This window comes from Heliconius melpomene, chromosome 4, assembly GCF_056956725.1.
Source record: "Heliconius melpomene rosina isolate 202511_hmr_F chromosome 4, ASM5695672v1, whole genome shotgun sequence".
In the NCBI taxonomy this organism is placed as follows: domain Eukaryota; kingdom Metazoa; phylum Arthropoda; class Insecta; order Lepidoptera; family Nymphalidae; genus Heliconius; species Heliconius melpomene.
In genome coordinates, this window is record NC_140392.1 from 925,760 (window position 1) to 941,582 (window position 15,823).

The 15,823-nt window shown below is 31.4% G+C and overlaps 1 protein-coding gene across 1 annotated transcript in view; it reads left to right on the forward strand.

Annotated features, from left to right (window-relative positions):
* Nucleotides 1-15,823, forward strand: part of Chsy (Chondroitin sulfate synthase) — a 46,555-nt gene extending 30,732 nt beyond the window's left edge. Inside the window, exons 2-6 of the mRNA XM_085208141.1 lie at nucleotides 5,000-5,140; nucleotides 8,503-8,683; nucleotides 9,038-9,195; nucleotides 9,877-10,078; nucleotides 10,202-15,823. Coding sequence (XP_085064267.1) covers nucleotides 5,000-5,140; nucleotides 8,503-8,683; nucleotides 9,038-9,195; nucleotides 9,877-10,078; nucleotides 10,202-11,352 — 1,833 coding nt within the window. The 3' untranslated portion in view covers nucleotides 11,353-15,823. The remainder of the gene's footprint in view (nucleotides 1-4,999; nucleotides 5,141-8,502; nucleotides 8,684-9,037; nucleotides 9,196-9,876; nucleotides 10,079-10,201) is intronic.

The window sequence follows — 15,823 nt, forward strand, 5'->3', positions numbered from 1 at the left end:
ATAAATCGTTTTACAAGTGATAATTAGGAATAAACAATACATTTAGAAGGTACGATGTTTACCAAAATATTTTTATTTTGCAAAATTCCTTAGGGCCTGTGATTTCTTTATCTTCATTCTGTACCCCGCATATAGCAGAGATTCCGTTGCTGTTATATTGCGTTTTATTCCCTACTTTACGTCAAATTCTGGAGACAACGGATCTCAAAGGTACGCTTTGCCTCGTTATCAAAGTCGTTAAAAAAATATTTAAATATTTCATTTCTTCGAGTGGGAGTCGAACCTATAGCGCTTACAGTGCAGCACGCTTGTGCAACTGTGCCACGGCTAGCCTCTTACTGGCTGACTTAACTTTGATTTTTTATTTAAAGTGCAAATACGTCATTGTAGCACCCAATAAGCGATATAATACTATTAATATGATAATTCTTATTAATAATCGTAATCGTAATACTTTACTTTATTTAATGTATTTAAAAGTTATGGATTTTTATTGCCTAATGAAACATGACGATAAACATTTAAGCAATATCATGATGATGAGAATATAATAAATTAATCATATTAAATTTTTATTTTATTGGTGAAGAGAAATCAAATGTTGAAATGTATGCTTTAATAGCTACAATAGATTGTAAATTTGAAACTTATTCTTTCTTTTAAATCAATTACATAATATTGAAATTATTTTCCCTTTTAAGGCGCGCGCGATTTTCCTACGTTAACGTTAACATAATTACTGATGTTTTCTTTAATTATTGTTTTTAGGTTGTATAAAATTTCAATAATAAGGCAAAAATTTCAAAAATATCTAATTATTGTTATATGTTTATCAATTTTTAAAAGTGCAAACATGTTTGTAAAAAAATATTTTTATTAGGTTCACGCTTGAACATTTCTTTTTCTTGAGTGGGAATCGCACTCGCTACATATAGTTTACATTGTGCTCACAGCTCACAGCTTATGCCTATTATTATTTATAGTATTCTAGGTCTAGTGTCTAACAAATCGCAATGGTTTTGCAAGTAGGTAGGTAGTACCTACAGGTAGTGCAGACCGGTTGGGCGACCTAGGCGAGTGAAATCCGAACGGGAAAGTAACGCCTGTCCTAGACGACCCACTCATTCATATATTTGAAATATCTATAGATGATATATTTGTAAATTAGTAGGTTTATTGTATGTATGCATTTTATTTTAGTTTTAAGTAACTCTTACAAGAATGAGTTACAAGAAATATTATTAAGGGTTAAAAAAAAACATTAGTATAATAAAATAATTATGCTACTTTTGAATACATATTTAAATAACATAACAATTGAAGGAATGAATAATGAATGTTCATTTCTTCGCTCTGGTAACAAGACAAAAAGCGGGGTTGGGTTCCGTCACTTTACATGCAATGTTTTGAAGTTTGGGCGGAAAGTGGTTCGAAGTTTAAACTAGGTTATATTATATAACCTCTGCCCATCTTGCTATATGCTGAATACAGTGTGTAGCTTAAAAAAAATAAATCAATGTATTAAATGATTTAACAAAATAATCGTATTTTCTTAACATCAATTTAACCCTACCAATATTAAAATAAAACCCTACAAATCAAAATATTCCAGCATAACACAAAACTTCCATTCATTCACACATAAAAAAAACTAAGTTAAACATTCAAAAGATTATTTAAATCATTTCTCCTAACTGTAGTTGGGCTTGGGGTGTCTCATTACCACACAATTGCTAACATCTGTTGGTCCCGTTGCAAAAACTAGTCTCGCCGTCTGTCCGTATCCTCGAGTCGGTCTCTATAAGGCCTGGTAAAGAGCAGTCTTATAAGAAATGGCCTACGTATGTAAAAATGTTACAGATGGCTTAGATAATAGTTAAAACTAAAAAAGTTTTAAATTTTGATAAAATGTAAATGGAGTTACTATAATTTTTTTGCACATAGCTGAGTAGGCAGAGGGAACCCCGAACCTAGTGATAAGAGACTCCATTCCCTATTACGATATTTTCGTTCCTCACTTTCTAACGAATTCTGGAGCCATTACGTGTTGAGTGGCGAAACTCAACATCTCGCCTTGTCTTAACGCCAAATCGTAGAAATGAAAATATAAAATCATTCATTCCCTCTAGTAGGAATCATCCTCCTAAGTCCTCGGTCTTTCTAAACTCGGGCGGTGCATGCTCAACGCAGATACCAGATCTTGAGAAGCCGTTTTCATAATAATCTATGAATGAAAACGGCATTTCAAGATCGATCTCATAGTTGAGAGAAATTTATAAATACGGACCTACATTCCCTCTGCCTACCTTCTTCATGCAAAGGATTGAAGCTGAATAAAATAAAACAACTTCTTTATATAAAAACTTCATTAGTCAGAGCTCGAAAGAAATCTACATATTTGTTAAGCTTGCAAAACTATTTTCACACGTGAGTTATTCAGTGTACTGTACAGTTTAAAATAGGTTTATAAAATAAATAACTAAATCTGGTTTGGTCTATTCATCTGTTTACGATTTACTTTAGTTCGCACGCGTTGCTTGCCGTCTTCTTGTTATGCAAATACTTACCTAGTTATATTTTGTATATTTGAAAGCTACACGTGTTTGATTCCTAGTTATTATTATTATATTTTCTTTTATTCATAACCATCTATATATCTATATATTTGTCCTATAAACATAGGCAGAGGACACCGTTCTTCACTCTCCGAACTCAACGTCGATCTCTATCTTTTTACCAGAACGAGGAAATTAAATTAATTTATTCCTCCGAGTGGGAGCGGAGGAAAGATCTTCCTCCTGAGGTTCTATATGTCCATGGAAGGAATCCACAAAACATCTGGTGTCCCTTCGGTTCGTTTTCTCTTTTAAGCTCTACGAAATAAGACGGTGTGTTTATAAGTTTGACGAGTCTGTTTATGTGTATATGTATGTTTATGGCATTATAGCTCTTGAATGGTTAAAATATAAAGTTCATTAAATCGAGATTATTGTCAGCTATGATATAAGAAGGAAGGAAGTTCAGCTGTTTTGTTATTTGTTTACTTTTTAGAGCTGTTTCTGGCAATGATTATTATTAATATCAATATTAACACTCCCCCAAATTCGATTAAAACCCACAATTATTGTTATTTTCATTTAAACACACACTCACTATGCCACTGCGTCTATAATTAAAGAACATAATATATAGTAAATTAATTGATAGCTATACGATCACTATCTTGTACAAAATAACGTTGCTTAGATAGAGCTAATTGAAATTTATAATTGATCGACCTTTGTGTTGGTGATGTTTGATTAAAAGCTATTTGGTATTTACATTAATTAATTACATATATTTGGGGCCGTGTGACTGTAACGCGACGGTAGTGGGTTCCATCCCCACTCGGGGGCATGAATTATTTTTTATTCTATCCACGTTGAGTTCCAACACTCAACATGCAATGCCTCGTAAAATTTGCCCAAAACGGGTCACGGATTTTCTTAACATTAGGTTCCCTCTGCCTATCCTGATGTATGTGTGATACTGCGTAAAGCTGATTTTTTTATAGATATTATATGTAGGTACCAGAAAAGTATTGACGATCTTTTATATAATTTATTATTATAATTAAAGATGATTACTCGTCGGCAAAATGAAAGCGAAAACTTAACGTAACAAACCATTTAATGTTAATTCCAAACATCGTGTACAACTAATTGATTGATAGTTATCGTGCGACCGTCTCATGTTCTGTGATCCGCTGACATTAATTATAATAGATGATTTCTAATATTTTCCATTGAATCGTTTCCTTTGTAAATATTATTGGTAATTAGAATATATATAGAAAATAGATAATTAAAAAAATAATGATAATAAAATCACTGCATCCCGCACACAAGAGGTAAGGCAGAGGTAACCATTGCCCTTTTTGTCGACACCAAAGGGAAGAATTGAAAATATACATTTAAATAAATATTCCATTTTCTCGTTTATATAATATTAATAAAAGTAATTCATTAATGTTTATTATATTTTATTATACGTATATAATATTTGTAATTACCATTTTTGATTTCTCCAGTGTAGTTTTAATAGGGACTTGATCATTACATAAGGCCTTACATATCTGTACTAATACTATAAAGCTGATCTTCTGAACTACTGTTTCAAATAGGATTTTTTTTCATTGGATAAGTAAATTTTTTCAAAAGGTTATATGCTAACAAATCACGTTAATTGTTTCGTTTGTATAAAAGTAACCTAGGGAACTTTAAATGTGCCTCTTCGAAATTGGGCGGTGCGTGGGCAACAGTGTCTCATCACTAAGTTCACATTTCCAATCCTGCTATAGTGTGAAGCTAAAAAAATTGGTATAGTACCTAGTACGTACGTGCATAAATTTGTAAATATCGTTATATTCATTTATTATTTGTTTATTAACTTGATTTCTTAATTTAATAAATTCTTAATATTTTAAGAATTATTAAGATTATGGGATGAATAAATTTCAATATAATATGTAGTATGATATGATCTTTTAAGCATTACATTGTATTTTATAAACATTTGTACGGCGAAATCTAAACACGTCAGTGAACAAGAGTATTCTACGTAGAATTGTATTTTCCTTATTTTTCTTTTTAAATTCTTGGTATTAAAGCGTTTATAAAGTAAATTTAATAAAAAAATTTACAATTTCGGAGGCTTTCGATATTTTTGTTCATATTATTAATGTGTAGGTACTTGTTTAAAACCTAAAATACTACTTTCTAAGTGTGGAGTCATTCTAGGATAAAAGTAGTTTTCAAAAATAATTATTATTACGTCCTGCCAAGTAATATTAAAAGCAGTCTTTAGGTAGCGAAAAATTCCAAAAAATCTCCCTAAAGTAAATAAGTTGTAACAAAAAACAATAAGTTATCAACACAATAGCTTGAAAGTAACACTAGGGGCGAACTGTTTTATAACTGTGACGTCACCATCAAGTAAACATAATGTACCCACATTGCAGATGCAGACCATCCTGCACCACAACGGTAGCGGCGCTGCAGCGTACACCGGCAGGCTGAAGAAGCGGGAAGTGCATCGAGCTATCACACTGCATCCTGTTAAAGATCATCGGCAAATGTACAGATTGCATACTTATTTTAAGGTATTTAGTATTTATTAGCTATTTAATTAACTAGGCAAGAACTTGAAGCCAGTTGTGGTGCAGGGGTACAAGCGTGCTACTGTACGCAAGGAAATTAGAAGCGCGGCGTTTAGTTCCGCCACTCAACACGCAATGCCTCCAGAATTCGGCCGAAAATGGGGAATAGAAGTGTCTTAATGTGAATGAAATGAAAAAAAGGCTACATTTAATAAGTATGAGATAATCCTCGACACGATTAACGTTGTTAGTTATTCGTAATTGCCTCCCCTTAATGAGAGGTTCTATTCGATCTTTACCTTGTACCAGTAGCCTTAGCTTTTGTAGTCAACAAATTAAGATTTTTTTTTGAAATAGGCATTAATATTTATAATTATTAGGCATTGTCTTTTTATAGTTCTGTATTCAAAGGATAAAACGGAACCCTGTAATTAAACTTCAGCTGTCCCTCCGCCTGTCACAGTCTGCATTTCATGAGCCGTGATAATGGTACAGAACTTCTCGTTTTGCTACCAGGGCGGTATAATAAAAATAATTCATTCTCGCGCATGGGAATGGAACCCATAAACGTTTCCTTTTTGTTTTGCTTAAAAATATTGTTGTTACTGGAATCTTAATATGGATAGAACAAAAGACTTGCGTCATCGGCGCGAGTGCCGTTCATCTTTATAAATATCGTGATTTAGGAAGACCTTATTGTCATCAGTCACTAGGAAAACGACTTATCTTTGCTATAGATATTATAATTTTATCACATAAAACTGAGTCACCTTGAAATCAAAATTTAAATTACTTACGGTTTAATATTTGTTTATACTTTTTTAGCTTCACACAGTCCATATTAGTTAGGTAAAGGGAACCTAATGTAAAGACACTTTGTTCCACATGCACCGTCCAATTGCGTATCGATAAGCAGAACTCAACACAGCGATTTGTCTCGATACCAGAGCGAGTAAATGAAAATAATATATTTACCCGAGTGCGAATCGAACCCAAATCCGCCGCTTTTACAGTCTAATACAGTAACATTTTTGTAGATTTCGACAATGACCAATCCCGATTTAGTAAAACTAAAGTGCAATGTTGCAAATATGGCCGTAGTTCCGGCGCGGCCCAGCTTTTGATCGTTTACGTTTTACGAGGACGTCGTTAGTCTTTTATGTATTGTACGAGTATATAATCATGGAGGCTATGGCTAATATAAAACCCGGGGATATACAAATATTTCCCGGGGTTATTTTAGTTTAATAAAAGATTAACTAAGAAAACTAATTTTATCTACATATATAAAATCGAAAGGTCACTCACTCATCACGAAATCTCAGAAACTACAAGTGCTAGGAATCTCAAATTTATCATAGGAGTTACTTATAGGACGTAGGTGCTCGCTAAGACGGGAATTTGCAATATTCGACTTCTAAGGGGTGGTTCTTGGGGTAGAAAGTTTGTATGAAACTTCGTTACTACAAATGCTAGGAGTCTCAAATTTTGCATGGACGTCACTAGGACGTAGCCATGGAGACAGAAATTAATAATAACATAGTTCACGCGGGTGAAACCGCGAGTGGGCCGCTAGTTTCTTATATTCTAATGTTATTTAAACTCTTATTGATATTTCTAAATATAGCTTTTTGTTAAATAAATTATTATTCATAGATATGGAAATTTAATCTATAATTAAAATAAATTCCATCCTATGGGCTTCCTGCGAATTTATACAAGTGGATCGCCAGCTTTCTCATTGGGCAGCATCAAGGTAATTGTCGACGGTTTTGTTCAGAACTCACTCACTCATCAATCACGCAACTGTGGAATGGCCTCCCGTAGGGGTAGGAGGCCTACGGACTGCTCCACAAACGTCGTATTTTTAAAAATGCATACTAATTAGATTTGAATCGTTAACGAGGACGTCGTTAGTCGTTACTATTTAATGTGTGCACATTTTATTATTATAGCATCGTGTATAATCATGGAGATTATGGCTTATTGAATGGGATATTTTTAATTTACAAAGCTTGTAAAAGCAATTTGAGTTGAGCAAAAATATGTTTGCAATTACAATTTAATGTTAGTTAAAACTTTATCGATATCCCTGGGTATTAGTTGTCGATAAATATACAAGTATGGACAATAACTGTTAGTTCGTTTAGTTAGTGTATATTTTTTATGAAATAGTCATTATAAAAAATAAAATAAAATAGTCTTAGCATATTTAAATAATGAAAACTAGTACAGGGTGATTACAAACAATCGATCAATACAGATAATGCAGTGCATTGAACGCATTATGTACGTACACAGTACACACTACAGACTAGGGTGCGACATATATCTAGCTTGATAATTAAAATAATGTAATAAGTTATATTTGTATTATTTTAGTTTAGTATTATTTGTTTTAATTTTCCCGTAAGCGCGGCGTTGGGTTCCGTCATTGTTTCGGAAATTAAAAACAATCTCTCTCACTCACTTACCATCAGGTGACCTGTACGCTCGTTTTCCTTGTCTTTTTTCATTAAAAAAATATTTTTTTTTACTTAGAGAACTTTTACATATTTGCCAGCCACATTCTAAATAAATAAATATATTCAAATTTTTGACGTGACAACATTATAGGTATTGCTTATTCGTTTCGCTTAGATAATTAAACAAAAAGAATTGAATATGAATCGAATAAATCAAAATTAACCTTTACAATCTTATATTTATATCTTTCTTCTTAAAGTGTCATTTATTTATTTATTTTTTTTAGTGTTATTTTCCGCATTTGCTTAGCATTTCTTACAAGTAAGTGAAAATATATAAGTTCCTTACAAGCGATGTGTGTACGAGGTTGTTTACACGCTCGAACTAGTATCGGGCGTGCGATCAAATATCTTATGTCAACACACTCTTTGCTATTTCTCGTACTTAAAGGACGATGCTATCAGATTAAAATGTATTATTATGATTATACTAAAAAAAAGAAAACTAAGAACGTAAATAACTCAAAATTGTAATGTTTTATTGAAAACTCACGCAGTGGTTAATCATCGTATGTTCAAAAATAAAAATGCGAATTATAAAAGAATAATTTTAACTTTACGCTCTATCCTGCTTATAGCAGGGTAGGAACCTAGTGTTGAGACATCCCGTTCCCCACTTTCCGCCGAACCTTCCTAAGAGGCATTGCGTGTTGCGTGGCGTAACTCAATGCCACTCTTTGCTTTTCCAGAACGAGGAGATAAAAATATTAAATGATTCATTACCCCGAATGTGAATAGAACCTACAACAGTTGTTTTTACAGTCATTTTTACCACTACGATAAAACATCCTCATCTTTTAATTCTTTTCAATAATACCTACTTCTCATCTTTCATTTCAGAATCTTCAAATTCAAGACTTAAGAGAGCAATCGTTGGATTTGCACAGGGATATAGCGGCGTCGATGCGCGCGTTGGGGGTGGATAGCGAACAAGTGGAGGATTACATGCTGGAGGAAGGGGTGCCTTTGTTCCCTGAGAAGATAGGGGAGCCGGGCTACTTGGGGGATAATAGTATATTAGGTAGGGGTTAAATTATCTATCTATTGTATAGGATCTAATCTTTTTTTAGCTTTACGCTGTATCCCGCACCTATGTGCGTGTTCCCAGATGTGCATCACAGTGTAGATAGAGGACATCTGGCTACCTAGTGTTAAGATATTCTGTTTAATAAATATAATAAATAAATACATAAATAAAAACACTAACAAATACTTATTTAATGTCCAATTATCAGTTCTTGTATACTCATATACTTAATAGTAATAAATAAGTAAGTCTTTTCGATGTAGGCAGACAGTTTTAGTACTATAAAAATAACACGATAACACGACGACACGACTTAAATTTTTATACTATTTTATAATTCATTTTCAGGTGCACCAATAGACTTCAACAGATATAAAGCTGATAATTTCGATGACATCGTGCCTTTTGATTTTATTAGTAAATCTATTTATTCCATTAACCATTCCAATCCGAAGAGAAGATTAGAAACACCCTTGAAAGAGGCTTTAGATGACGTTATAAGGGAGGTTAGTGAATTTTCTATCATACAATAGTAGAAAAGTATACACCATACACTTAAAAAAGTAAACATCTAAAGTACAGTATGGTCAACAAGTTGTGGCCGTCATGAGTGTGGAGTTAGGTTTTATGAACTTTTGTGCGTTGTATATTCTTGAACAAAATAAAAAGTAATAAAATTCCTAAAATCCCATTAAACAACGCAGCCAACTACAGTGAATTTCGGGGCGGCCAAGACTTGTTGACCTTACTGTACACACTTTAGATAAATTTGAAAGCTAGGATTAATTTCTAGTACTTGTGTTTTACAAGTGAAGTATATTTTAGTTTTAATGTATTATTTTTATTATAATTTATACATGTACATACTTACTAATAAAATATATTGTTAATTATATAATTAACTATTTCTTATCTAATACTGTACTTTAATTTATTTTGATATTTGAAATTTAGTTAAATTAACACGAGACGCCGTGTCTCTAGAAATAGCCAAAAATCAGATAACAGAGTGTCTTCACTTCGATTTTTTCTAGATCAAACAAGAGAAACGTGAAGCTAAATTGTCAATAAAAGTTCTAAATCATGTTTTGCGTCTCTCTTCTCTTCTTCTCTCGATCTTAATCAAAACATACCAATAATATTGTCGTAAATAACACAATACAATTTATTATAATATAACTTTCCAGGTAATGGAAATAATAAACGCTCCGTCCCGACAACGTGGTCGTGTCATAGACTTCAATGAACTGCTCTACGGCTACATCCGTCTGCAACCTCTCCACGGCGTCGACATCGTGCTCGACCTCTTGCTGAAGTACCGACGCTACAGAGGAAGGAAGATGACGGCCGCTGTAAGAAGACATGCGTACTTGCAGCAATCTTTTACTGGTAATAATGTTATCCTTTTATTGCTTTTGATGCATATAATTCTTATCTCATGGTAAGCAGCGACAGCGCTTGTAACGCCTGTGGCCAATACAAAAATAATATTTAGTGCATTTTCAATTCCAGGTATAGAAATACGAGAACTTCCAATGGGAGAGCCACCACCGGCAGAAGAGCCGGAGATATTGGAACAGCTTGATCCAAATGGAAAAACTTATAACGACTATGAAGACTTCGATGATCCTAACCAGCAAAGTCCGAATAGCTTTTTAGATAAATTGAATGTCAGAGAAGCACTCGAGAATGGTATACATAAGATACAGGACAACCTACCGAAAGTACTGAAGTGGAGTGATGACGAATACGAATATCCAATTTACGACAGGCGGATACACTTCATCCTGCCATTGCTCGGCAGATTTGAAATATTTAACCGTTTCATGAAGAACTATGAGGATGTAATCCTGAAGAGTGATGAAACTGTCACTTTGATTGTTGTTCTTTATATGGACGGCAAGAGCCCCTTGGATTACACCAATTCGGAGACCTTGGTCAATTTCTACAGGGAGAAGTATGGAAAAGATATGAAAATCGTATACATGGGCTCCACAACGTTCTCAAGAGGTGCCGCTTTGACCAAAGGCATGAAAAAATGTGCAAGTGACGATTTAATGTTTTTCATTGATGTGGACATGATGTTCAACCACATAACTCTTATGCGAATAAGGATTGATACTGTTAAATATTACCAAGTTTACTTTCCAATAGTGTTCAGTGAGTTCAACCCAGAAGTAGTGTACGGTGACGATTATAACAAGTTCAAAGGTGAAATTCTTGTTGTGGACAGTGATTTAAGTAAATTTGCAGACAGTGTTAATTCTAATGCGACTGATAAAGATTTAGTTAATTTAAAGTACAGTAAAGAGATTAACGACGATTACGGTTACTTCAGACAGTTCGGTTTTGGTATTCTTAGTATATACAAATGTGATTTCGAGAGGGTCGGTGGTTTCGATTTAAGTATTAAGGGTTGGGGGTTGGAAGACGTGCAACTATTCGAGACTTTGATAAAGTCCAATTTAACAGTGTACAGAATAACTGATGAGACGTTAGTACATAAGTTCCATTCAGTGGACTGTGATAAGAATTTGGAGAAGAGTCAGTTCCTAATGTGCTTAGGGTCGAAGGCCTCTACGTATGGTAGCGAGAAGCACATGACCTACTACATGTTAAACCACCCGGAGTTGCTCTGGCCACAAGAAAAAGGTGCTAGCTAGTACAGGGTTCAATTTAGTCTTTTAACAAAATTTATGACAATTGTTTTGTATGAATTACTAGTATTGTAAATAGAATACCTTATAAAATTTTTGGTTCCTTTTATCAATTTACTTCTTGGAATATTGTATTGATATATGTATGATTTTTTATACGTTTCACATGGTTAACAAGATTTTCATTTAATTTTTTTTTGTAAAGTTATGTTTTTTTTTTTTATACTTCTAATTTTTTACCTAATAAAAACGTAATTGTAGTATTGTTTTTATATATTACCGGCAAAGTTGCTTCTTTAATTGTTTTTATACATAATTTCTCATTATCCATGTGCGACGTGTTGTATGAAATTATTTTTAGTCGTATTCGTCTATTATAATTATTGCATTTAAATGTGAAATTATTTTTAGACAAATCTAGTGATTTACAAAAATGCTGTGTTCTTATTAAGCGAGGTTTTTTGATATACAACAAAATTATGAATGAAAAGATAAAAAATAGTCTATGACTTAATAATTGTATGAACGATAAGAAATTAATTGATTTTTTTTTTAGATAAATTTGACATTTTTATTCTAGGTTTATTTAATCTGTTCACACGTCATAAAAGTTTCGAATTTCATATTATTGCTTATTTTTGTAAAATTTTACATTTTTAAGAATAAATAAATAAATTATTTTGCCAAATAACTATTTAAAATTCTACTTTGTCTAACGTTTCATTTAAATTAATAATTTAATTAAACAACTTTTATGCTTTAAGCAAATTAAATTTGTCATTAAGGATCAAGTTCAACAAACTTTTGTATAAAATTGAATACATTTTGGATCAATTTACAAGGACGTTTTAAAGACCTAATACATATTTAACATAATTAAAATGTTCCTAGAAATTCTTTTTAGACCGGTTTATACATTTAACATAAGAATAATAACAATTACAAACAACAATTTACGTGTAAATGACTAATCTATACAAGATGTTTTAATCTAAAGATCAAAGTTAAAAAAAAGGAATGGCGTTGTGCCATTTAAATAAAAGAAAAGTACCCAGTTGCCTATCATTCATATTTTTCATACAATCCAACACTCAAAAGATATATGGAAAATAAAAAAATCGGAAAGTGGAGAATCTTATCACTAAGAGTACCAAGTTAAACATGACCTAAGTTATAATACTCATCGCTACTATTTTAGTTAGTTGTGACGATGAAATTATTACAAGCTTTTATTTAACTTACTGTATATGATATCTTGCAAGCTCAAGTTGACCCACTTCTGGGAAGTGTCCCGTTAAGCTAAAATTTGAATTACGACTTCAGTTCTGATGACTTTGAAACTATATATAATATAATAAGAAACTATATATAAAACTTATGGGTCATAATCAGAAAAGTGGACATTTTCGAATTCGTAACGTAACTGATAAGTAACAACACTGATAATATTTGTTACGAAACTGATGTCATAAGGCATTATACACAACAAAATAAGAATATTATATGAATAAAACTATTGTTTTTTTTTATTTAATGAGACAAATTAAAATTTTAAAGATTCAATCGTTGAATTAACAGATTATAAATGTAAGAAAACATAACAAAGTGACAATATTAATAATATAATAATGCTAGTTCGTAAATTAATAAACTTATATTTCTAGTTAGAAATCACAAACTTAATGATTAAATTAAATCCACTTTAAAATATATCAAAATTTGAGTCGTTATCACTGGAATTAAGTTTAATTCTTTGTAAATGTTTATTCCGCATATCTTCATACTTAATAGGATTGGTCTGTTTAAGACGTTCTCTATATCTTTTTTGTCTTTCAGTATTTGACATAGGAGCCATGACGCTTACTAAAAATAAAAAAATGTTTATCAATAGGTATTTAATAATATTTCATGTTTATTGTTTAGATCTTTAACAACGCTAGTACAGAAAGTATTTGTTTTTAAATAAAAGCCTCACCCGCTGGAGCTACAGAATGATTAATTCACTATCTCCAGAGAAAAAAATAGTAATTACAAAATAACAACTAATTTCAGGAAGAATAAAAAATTTTTTTAACTAAATCGGTTAAGTCGTTTCTGAGATAAGCGTGCACAAACACATTAGACAAACAAGCAAACAGGCAAAAAACTTAAAAATCATTATTTTTGGTTAGTTTACGTTATGAAAAGTCAGTAATTATTTTTTTCATATTTTTTTTATATACATATCTTCCGATGGTAACGTAATTATGAACTAGGCTTCATATTTTCTCAGTTTCGTTACGTAACGAAATATAACAAAATTGAGAATAAAGTCTGAGAAATTCTAACCTTTTTAAATATTTGCTCATAAGCCACGTGTTGCATGTGCAAGCACTGAAGTTCTTTTTTGAGATTTTGTAAAAAGAAGCAAATAATATAAACTACCACCCACACTACTTACCAAAATAAAAGCCGTTTATAACCCTGAGATGTAATTTCACGCATTCACTCTAAATCATTTGAACCCCTCAACTGCAGCGAGAACACTACTGGTTGGAGCTACGATGGCTTTAACTTTTACAATAATGGTGCCACAATAAAAACTAATATTAAATACCATTCAAAATAATTGCGTTCATAATTTAATTATACGTTACTAGCCCTGAGTAACGAAAAGGCAATATTTTGGGACAAATTTACTTAACTAATATATATTATTTATTAAATAATGTATCAATAAAAGTAGTTCTATTTAATAATATGCATAAAGTAAAGTAATATAAATATATCCGAAATCAAATAAAACCATAAATATTCGTAACAAATCAATTTTTAAAAAGTAAAGTGGCGAATGGGACACGAAAAATTGTATGGAAGCATTTTGAAAAGTTTTTTGCAACTAACAAAAAATACTATTATTAGCCATAATACATTTAAAATATTACAAAAATCTTTGAGTTAATAAATAAATTTATCTTAAATGGCAAAATATTTAAATTATCTTTGAAATTGTATTTTTAAACCGCATTCAAAGTAGCGGGACAAGAAAAGACACAAAATGTACACTTTTTCTGATTATGACCCTTATATATAATTAATATTATTATTTCTTGTCGCCGCAAGAAAATGGCGGAGTATACATTTTGGCACAGCTCAATTAATATCAAATGAAAGGGCTTGATATGTAAAATACAGTACATTATGAAAAAAAAAAACAAGAACGTTTATTTTTAAAAAGGTTTTCCTAATTTACTATTTTATTTTCAATATTCATTTATAATTATATCCAATACATAAACGATTAACCAAAAATAATCAAAAAAAACATTTGTGCTGTGGAAATTTAATAATTTGGTTGCAAAAGTTCTCTTTGTCTAATTGAATTTATATTATAATATTTCATTAAAAATACATAGAGATTAAACTTAAAAATAACACTTTTTCTAAACTGCCAACTTTCATTATTACAAGTGGGTTAAATTCAGTTTTATATATTTTATTAGATAGTCAAAATAAACAAAACAGTAAAAACTGTTTAAATAATAAATATATATTAAACAGTCATAAAAATTGCGATACACTTAACCACATTGTCAATTTTTATAAAGAAAAGTATAAAAAATATAGTTTAAGTATAGTATATATTTTTTAAATATGTTTCGAAGAGCAAAAATTTTGGGGTTGAAATGAATTAAATGAATGTAAGTTATTACTGTCATAATAAGTATTAAATTTAATATCCTTACGTGGATATGATCTCGTTGCTATAAGACTTTGACGAAAACACTTGTTGTGTTTGTTGACTTTCAATAATAAAACTATAAAAAAATACTTACTAGTCTAAATTATCATTAAATCTATATATCAATTAAATCTGAATAATAACTATATGTGTTGTCACCTTGAGATCCGCTACTTAACAATTTTTCCTTTAGAATTAGGGGGAAAGTGGGTAACGAAAGTATTTTAATGAAAATGAAATCTTAATACTAGGTTCCCAGTTTCCCTCTGCCTACCCTGCTAAGTGCGTGAAGCTAAAAAAGCTACTTTTATCTAGTACAAACTGTGGTTACGCCCGCTGGGTTAAATATGAATAACTAAGAGTTGTATAACTAAGCATCATGCTCATAGAAGCTCTCGTATCTGCAACATTTCTCACTGTCATATTATTTTTATTGGCGGTTGTGTGTGCTTATAACCATCCTCGACAAATAGACTATCCAACCTAAAAACAATAATAATTTGGATAAGTATTTTCTGAGTTTAGGGCGCTCAACCAAACAAACGATTCAGCTTTATAATAAAACAGGTCATATCCACGAAAGTTCTCGCTGTAAATATAATTGTGCTCACTAAGTGCCAATATTTTAGTGTTAAGTAGATAATTGTTTATGGAAAAAATGTGTTGATATTATTGTTTTTTTTTATCAAATAAACGAATTGTGATGTGAACGACGAGAAATGAATTTCTGTGGAATTAAATTTATTTTTTCCCATA